Genomic DNA, 8,942 nt, shown 5'->3' with positions numbered 1-8,942 from the left:
AATAAAAAATTTAAGCCCAAAAAAGATGAAAGTATTTTATAGTGAAAAAATGATATTGGTACCTATATTAAATGATTTTCAAAAGAATTTTGAAATATTTACATTTTATGTGATTATTGATTGAATAGCATGTAAATAAGACGAATGACGACTTTCGTTATGATTTCTACTACAGTAAATTGAATGTACTCCATAAGCTAATTTCAATAAGTGTTTCAAAAATAACAGTATTAATTATTGCGATGAATGTTAGTGCGTGCATAATTCGTAAATTTCGTTATCGAGTACCGGACACCGACGGCTCACTTCCAGCTTATAAGTTTTCACAAGCTCAGGCACATGTCAACGGTACAGTTCTTATCAACATATTATATACCCCATGCTATTCAAAATATAGCAAAATTCAAAAAAGTTAGACAAAATTGAAGGACCTGGATTCGACGGATTTTAATTTTGAAAATGTATAATTAATATAATTGACATAATTAGTCATTGCGTTGGTTAGGAAATGGTCGAGGGGATTTTATTTATTCATATTCTTCGATAAAATATCGACAATTTAAAAAATAATAATTTTTGTATTTCATATATTTGAATATGCCATTAATTTTTGCAATAATAATACATTTTCACTGCCAGTTTTAGTAGAGTTGTTGAAGATTTTTAATTAGTTTTCGAAATTAAAGTCTGCCAAACCCAAGTCTTACAGTTTTGTCTAGCTTTTGGCCTGTGATACGTGATTATGTCTACTTGATCTAGCCCCCTTGACTTAATCAATTAATAACATAATACTTAATTAAAACTAATGTATAATAAATTAAATAAAATAATGTTAAAATAATGTAAAATAATTGAAATAAAATAATGTTGAAATAATGTATAATTTACGGAAATCTAAGATATCGCCCATTTTCTATATACCCACTAACACAAATATTCGATTTTTATTTATAATAATTTATTTGACTAATGTAATAATAATGGACTCATCAGTTCGGCGTGGTTGAGGTATCTTTCTTAACTCTTTTGTACATATTTTCATTAAGTTTTTTATTTTTGTAATTCATCTAAAGTATTAAAATTAAATTACTGTTTTATCATAATAGATACCTAGATATTGGAGAAACAGTGGTTTAAATAGTGAAAAATATTGTTTGTAAACACTAGGCATGTGAGCATGAAATAGGAGTTTTAGTTAGTCTTAGTTTCAGTTAGAAATATTCATTTTGATTATTGGATGTTTTTTCTACTGATTGTGCAGATCGCTGATTTCCAAGACGATAATAGAATTAGAGTTATTTTTATGTTTTATAATATTCAATCATTTTAAAAGATTTTTTGTGTTTTGGCCATAAAAAAAATAGTGTCATTGCATATGTCTAAATGACGCAGAACTCATAATGTTTATAACAACAGTTTTGTAATCTAGAATGTCTTTCAAATAAAACTAGAGTAAGTCATAAAATAATTGAGTATATTTTTATTAAATATCATGGTAATAAACCTGAAGAGTAATGTTATAACTTATAAGTTATAACCGATATCAATAATAATAGTGATGATGAATTACAGCTATAGTGTTGGTTTGTATTAATTTTTTCAAAATTAATCAAGGTAGCTTCTTTAATCATGTAAACGGTTTGTGGTTATTTATTATTGTTTTATTTTTTTTGTTTAAACTAAATTATTTATTATTACTATCATAATATACCTATTTTTTTAGATAGGCGTTGGTATGTAAACATTTTAAATACTGATGTAAGTAATGTGTATTGTCATTAATATTGTGTATAATATATGAATAAAGTGATATAAGAGTATAAGGATTTAGGTGATTTAGGAATCACATCAGAGGTCTGAGATTTTTTTATATTTAAAATCATCGCTTAAAAGAGATTGATTTTCAAAGAAATAAAGAAAAGGTAAGTCAATAAGACAATGTGCTTCCATTCCGATTCTATTTATTATTATTTGTTTGTGATTTATTGAAAATCAACTGAAAAGTTATTACTTTTTTTTACTCAACTTATTTAAGGTATTTGAGAAAGTCAGAATCTATTTAAAAATATTTTTACAATCTTTTCAATCTTTTCATATTTTTTGCTATTTAGTATACTCTATAATCATTAGTATTTCTTATAAAACTAAAAAAAATTTTGAATATTATTTCAACATCTTATGAATAATTTTAAATTACTTAAAAAAACTCATACAACATTGTTTGATAATGTCTATGAAAGTTTTTTATAAGCTACAATTTAAAAAACAAGTTTAAGAACATTTTGTATTTTTTGGTTTCAATTGTAGGTATTTCAAAATGTTTTCGTAACATACTACCATGTATTTAATAAATATTTAAATAACTGTTAAACTAATTATTTATGAAATATTTGTTTGAAAATAGTTTTATGGTGATCATACATTTTGAAAGCATTTTTGTTGTTTCCAAATATTGTGTTACGTAAGTAATATAATAATTCAGCTACTTGTTTAAATTATTAAACACAATTATATTTATTGAATTATATTTTAAGTATAAAAAAGGAAGCTATATTTCGAACTCATCACTTTAGGAAAAATCTGAAATCTGTCTAATTATGTGATATAAATAAATAGTTTTTTTCTTCTTTGAAAAGTAGTTGAAATATAACATAAAATTACTTACTTATTACAAGACGTGTTAAAAAAATATAGACTTAAAAATGAGCCATAATAAAAAAATATGTATAGGACTCCTAGGTTTTTAGTCGGCATCGTTGGATCTTTGTCTATAAATTAAATATTTTTTATTAAATGCATACAATTGTAACATTGTATAATAAAATCAAGTTGCTATAATACTACTATAGTTTACTAAAAAGGTTTTGCGTGCTCTCTAGTCATTATACTTGAATTCCTCACTAGATTTGGACAACCTTCTATTTAAAATGCCTTTTACATTTCAATACTCAAAACTGTAATTTTCTATCATCATTTAGTAATTTTTGGTTGGTATATGGTGGTTATAAAGCACTGAATAATATTATCTAAAAAAACTTTTTTTTGTATAAAAAAGAGATGATTAAATCTTGGGTGCGCCGGGAAAGGTAGTTTTTGAAGCAGAAAGAGCCGGAGTACGAATTCAGATTTTTAAGAATTTTTTTTTGCATCCCACATCCTTATACATCATGCCAATTGCTAATAGTAAAAACTAAAAATTAATTTTATACATGTTACTTAATTAATTATGAAAAATAAATTGAATAAAGAAAACTGAATTTATTTTATTATCAAGAACATGATCACAGCCTCGGAACACTATGTTTTTCTATTTGTCGTTACATTATCGGTGCATAACAACAAGATAAATTAGTGAAAAAGTTGTGACCAGCACAATTGCTCTTTCCATCCTAATTATGCACATATGCATGACACTTATAAAATATAAGATCTATATTATAGGTATAAGGCAATTTTTGAAGCAGGTTTGTCCACTTACAGACATAATCAACATTAAGAGTACGGGCAACTTTACTCGGTTGTCAACAATTTTTTGTAAATATTTTCATCAAATCTACAAATTATGTGAAAAAGTTTCAGGCCAGAGAAACATTATTGTCCAAATTTCAGTTATAACATATGTTATAATTATAAATATAAAATATATTTTATCATGCTTTTAGTCGGCAAAATCGCAGGGAAAGAATTAAAACATTGTTTCTCGATAGGTATCCTTTGATCTTTAGCGTCTTTATTCTTACTTAAGTGGAAATAATATTTTATTGCCAACAATGTATGGAAATCTATGTTAGTCTGGACGTAGCTTACACTTAAACATTTATTCAAACTCTGATTTTCTGATATTTTCATGTTATATACTTAAGTTCACTACTTAAATATAAAGGTAAATTTCTAAACAATTTGAATATTTTTATACGGGATTTCAGTAGCTGATCACGTGATTATTATTTCACAAAGGTTGAAGCTTACAATAAGTTCTATATTTACTACGTGCTGCACGACGTTGCACTATACAATCGCCCATATAACAGTACTTACCGTTCCTGACTTGAGAATAATAAAAAAAAATAATAGTGTTTGATGTGCGTACCAGAGTATTACCAGCTAAGATGTGTGGACTTTGGCACAAAATCCTCGGAAAACCATGTGACGTACATTTTCGAGGTATATATTTTTTATTATTTTAGATATATTATAATACTTATCAACCAGAGAACTACCTGACTCTTTACGCCGGAGCATTGTCGCACTGCACAACTTAAATTTTATGTTTAACGGCACTCGTGGACCGCGACGTAAAAACGATTTTGCTCCGCAGATGTGGAGAAAACCGTCGGTGGCCTGGTTTTTCACGAGGGAACAAGATAACTACTTGTTTTCTCCCTTTGACCCTCCCGCAACTTGATAAATTTAACTAGACTGATCAGTCGTATGTGTTCATAGCTTTTATATTATTAGAACCAGGGGCAGACTGGAAGGTAGCCTAGTATTCTACAACACTAATTCCCGACAAATTGTGTTCAGAGGAATTATCCATCCCTAATTACAAGAAATAAACATACTGTTGTCTTTTTTTCATTAAAATTTTATATTTTTTAATAAAAGAAATTTGAATTTTATTTTATTACATTTTTGCAGATACTTCTTACTAATTACTTTAAAAATCAGCGTTCAAATAATACATTGTTTTCAACTATAACTAAATACAATTGTAATGTATAGAGTAAGGTAGGGTTCGCAATGACGGAATTGAAAGTTTCAACGTCTGACGATTCGTTTAACCCAGTAGAAATGACGTTTGCCACCGTGGATATTGGCGAAATCCAGTTTCTGTCAACCGTCTTGTCGTCTTTGCCACTGGTTCGGCTGGTCGAAGCCGACGCGTCGCGCTGCAGCTAAGTCCGATAAACAACATTGCAGCACAGTTTGGTCACGCTGAGTTCACAAACGGCTAGACAAAACTGTCGGACCACGAGACAGTTAGTTTTCGGGGCATGGTGACCCGGGGCGGCCGCGGAGATGTACGAACCGACCCGACGGTAAACAAGGTCAGTCCTAGACGTGGCTCATTTGTGGAGCCGGACGAAGAGATTCGTCCGGCGAATGTTTTGTTCCGGTGTTATTGACATAGACCGTAATTGAAAGTTCGACGAGTTTGACCCACACGGTCCCATTGTACTTGTCCGCTCTACACTTTTTTTGTCCGAATGAACTCATGTCGTGTTCGCCGGACGATGTCATTTTCTGTTGGCCATTGTGAGCTTTCGTCCCGACATCGCTCCACACCTGAGTGATCGAGGCCGCCTGTCGTCTTCACCGGAAAATCTGTTTGACGTCATTTTATTGTATGGTAAAAAATGTATTATAAAAATAAAATATAAACTGAAAAAATTGCATTCATTATTTATTAATTATTATTATTGCATTTTTTTAATTGCATAGATGGTAATAATCTGGAGAAATTTGTAACTTTCTTCTAGATCAGAGATATGAAAATTTGAAATGATAATTTTTTCAAAATCTGCTTTATTTACTTGTTATTTCTGATTCAATTGTTAATATGCCAACTCAAAAGCTATTTCTTAGTTCATTCTAAAGTTGACCATAAATGTTTTTGTATTTATCTATATTATTTTTCGACTAATCGATGAAAACAATATACATTTTGAGCTATATAATTGCATTTAAAGTTGTAATAGAAACTTATAATAATAATTAAAATATAAAATAAAATAATTTTATTTATTTTTTATATAACTAATACACAATAATAATATTAATTAACCACCCCTGAATGAACTAAACAATCCCCCCCTAGTCAACAGGGTATACTTTCCCCTCACCAAAATATGTGCCTGTTGCTATGACCTAAAAAAGTACAAAAAACAAATGCTTTGATTACTTGAAAACTGTACTTACATAATAATAATAAAAAGTGATTAAGCGAATGACGAGTTGCTGTACAGTAGGTTTCAAGCGTAACTTCCTGCAACAGGGTTATAAATGGTGTTAAATTTTGAATTCAATCGTATACGAAAAACAATTCTGACCGGTTTTAGCCGATGCTATTTTATATTATGTCTGTATTGTTATTATTAATACTGTGGCCGAAAGTTGATTTAATATTATTTGCATATCATCATATTTGTATATAATAATACACTCGAGAAGCTTCAAGTACCCACGAATAATATTTTTTAATTTTAAGGCAAAACTAAAATCGTTATTCTTAGTTTAAATATCTAATCTCGTTCAAATTTGAACTTAAAATATGTATAAGAAAAAATGTTTACATAATATCTTTTACATTTTTTGGTTACAGAACAAACTACTGATGGAGAACTTAGTATTACATTTTTAAGCTTTTTGACGTAGGTAGTGATAATTTTTCTATAGACAATTACTGGAAAAAATCATCAATTTGACATGTTTATTAATAGATAAAAAATTTTCAACAATTAATAAACTCATGCCACGTATAGTCGTATGGAATTCGCTAATATAAATATTTTGTGAACATTAATTAAAGTACTACCTTTATTTGTTTTTAAATTTCATCAAAAACAAAAACCGTTTTCTCGAAAAAATTCCAGTTTTTCTTAATTAGTAATAATTACTAAGAAAAATACTATCCGTATTTTTTTTTGATTTTGACTTCTCAGAAGTATCGACCAGATTTATTTTCCGACCATAAAAGATATAGAAGTTTAAAATCAAAGCATTTTTTGTACTATAAATCGTGTACACTGTACACACACACAAAAAAAAATAACTTCATTGTAAAATCGTTTTGCTCTGAATTTTAAATTGACTTATTACATTACAATGAATAGATTTATTTCGATTAGTTTTTCAAAGCCTTTGTAAATCTTAAGTATATACATTATACATACTCATTGACTACGGGGTTCCTAAAAATAATCCTTCAGAGGCCTATGGTTCGGAAGACCGACATTGGTCAAAACTGTTGAGTCTTTAAAACTAGGTTAGAAATTATATTAGAATTTAATAATTAGTCACATTGGGTACCCATATCAATTTCGGCCAAACGATACATTATTATAATTATAATTATTAACTCTCGCATGGCACAAACGATGTTAATGCAATATAAAATCAGTCGTCCGTATACATAATTTGCACAGAAAACGTACGTAGGTATTAAATTTGCTGATGAACGTGATACACTGAGATAATATTCGGATTTCACCATTTAGGGTTACTAGATTGTCGATATTATACAATAGTAATATAATTTATTATAATCTATTTGTATACCATCATGAGGTCAAGTTCGGTGCATCCCCGAGGTCGCGGTGGTGGCCTCCCGAAAACCGCGCGGACGGAATATAATAACAATAATATTATTATTCATTACAATTTATAATATTGTGAAGACGAAGTGCGTCGCTCTTATATATTATTATTTATCACTGCTAACGTGCACCTACCGCGGTACGACTTGCACTGCGTTCCGTCGAGCGCATGACAGGCGGCGCGGCGGCGGCGGCGGCATTTCTCTCTCGGCGCGCGCGGACCACCTGTCGCCGACGATCGCTCGCCGCCACAACGCGACACAATATATTCGCCCGCGCGACGGTAAGGACAATCGTCGTCGCGCGTCGCCGTCGAGTCTCTCTCCGAGCGCGTAAAAGAGTGTACCGCGCGCGCGTGTGTGTGTGTGTGTGTGTGTGTGTGCGCGCGTGTATTCGCGTCGTGTGCTGCCGCCGCCGATAACTGATCAACTTCGTCGGTAGTCGTCGAATTCGAGTCACGTAACGAGCGAAATAAATAGATTGATATCGTATAAGTACACGCGCGCCAGCGAGCGCCTCTCTTCTTTATTAGATTAATACACGATATTGTATTGTTAATAAAACATCGTTTAATAATTGCAATATTATTGTATCGGTATTTATTATAATATTACCGGCGATTCGTTCGTCTTTCGGCGGTTTTCGATTTTATTGTTATCATCGTTATTATTATTAGGTGTTATTAGGTATTATTAGTGTCAGTAAAATATTTTATTCGTTTGTACCGTGTAATTCGCGTTTTTTACCCAATCAAATATTATTATTAATATATTGTATTATATCATCATCGTTTACCTTCTTCACCGTCGTCGCTGCCGCCGCTGCCACCACTGCAGCTCGCCACTGCCGTTCGCTCCCACTCCGCCGCAGAGATTCACGCGAGACGCACTTACCGCCGCCACTGTTGCACAGGTAAGCGCCGTTCACTTTTCGTTCGGTTTGGTATTTTTTAATTTTTTTTTTTTTTGTGCGTTCATTCATACATCGTCCTTAAACCCGACCGTCGGCCATCCGCTGAGGCAGGCATACACGTGTGCAAATCTACGCATGTAATTAATCGTACGTGAACCTACACTCGTTTATTCGTTTTATTCGAGACTTGTTAGTTGTTGGTTTCGTTTTTTCATCCTCGACCACGGTCCACCACTGACCAATGTATCGGCTGTATACCTACCTAATGTAATTATGTTTCTGTATTGCATTGAAATCCCGGTTAGTGTGCACGCGGTTCGAGAATGATATCTATTATATTTTACAATAAATTATAATATTATGTCTTATATACAAATTATAAATTATTTTATTGATCATATTGACAATGGTTTGCCGTGTAATTAAAATATAATTGTTTTATCTTAACGAGTGGATCAAAATTAAAAATCAGTAAAAGTCGACTTCTTACATATTGAAAACGTTCGATGTCGTTGTATTTTTAATAAATGTATTAGTGATTTCATTATTTATCATTCATACATTTATTTGCCATGTACATAATATAATTATTTTCGAGTATACTTAGGTACACTCGAAAAGGGTTTTAAATGTTTATTTTGTATTCGAAAATTACACAAAGATTTTAAAACATTTTTTTTGTGTACCGAGGTGAACAATTTTTTTTTTTGTAAA

At 30.8% G+C, this 8,942-nt stretch overlaps 1 protein-coding gene across 1 annotated transcript; it reads right to left on the bottom strand.

Moving 5' to 3' along the window:
• Positions 1 to 4,640: 4,640 nt before the first annotated feature.
• LOC111026185 lies at positions 4,641 to 8,636 on the bottom strand. Its single transcript, XM_022304210.1, has 3 exons — positions 8,112 to 8,636; positions 5,920 to 5,986; positions 4,641 to 5,325 (listed from the first exon to the last, which is right to left on the bottom strand). Exons 1-3 carry the CDS (start codon positions 8,295 to 8,297, stop codon positions 5,189 to 5,191), a joined length of 390 nt encoding a protein of 129 aa, XP_022159902.1. The 5' UTR covers positions 8,298 to 8,636; the 3' UTR covers positions 4,641 to 5,188.
• Between the last annotated feature and the right edge of the window lie 306 nt (positions 8,637 to 8,942).

The sequence above is a fragment of the Myzus persicae genome, unplaced genomic scaffold, assembly GCF_001856785.1.
Source record: "Myzus persicae strain clone G006 unplaced genomic scaffold, MPER_G0061.0, whole genome shotgun sequence".
Classification (NCBI taxonomy): domain Eukaryota; kingdom Metazoa; phylum Arthropoda; class Insecta; order Hemiptera; family Aphididae; genus Myzus; species Myzus persicae.
Note: the sequence above shows the minus strand (reverse complement) of the source record. Positions and strands in the feature narration are given on the sequence as shown.

Excerpts from the sequence above, each read along its gene's own strand:
- LOC111026185 (XM_022304210.1), bottom strand. The coding sequence starts at position 8,297 with ATGAATGAACGCACAAAAAAAAAAAAAATTAAAAAATACCAAACCGAA. Across the intron at positions 5,987-8,111 it reads CAGCGACGACGGTGAAGAAG|GAAGTTACGCTTGAAACCTA; the intron begins GTAAACGATGAT and ends ACCCTGTTGCAG. Across the intron at positions 5,326-5,919 it reads TCACTTTTTATTATTATTAT|ATTTTCCGGTGAAGACGACA; the intron begins GTAAGTACAGTT and ends GACGTCAAACAG.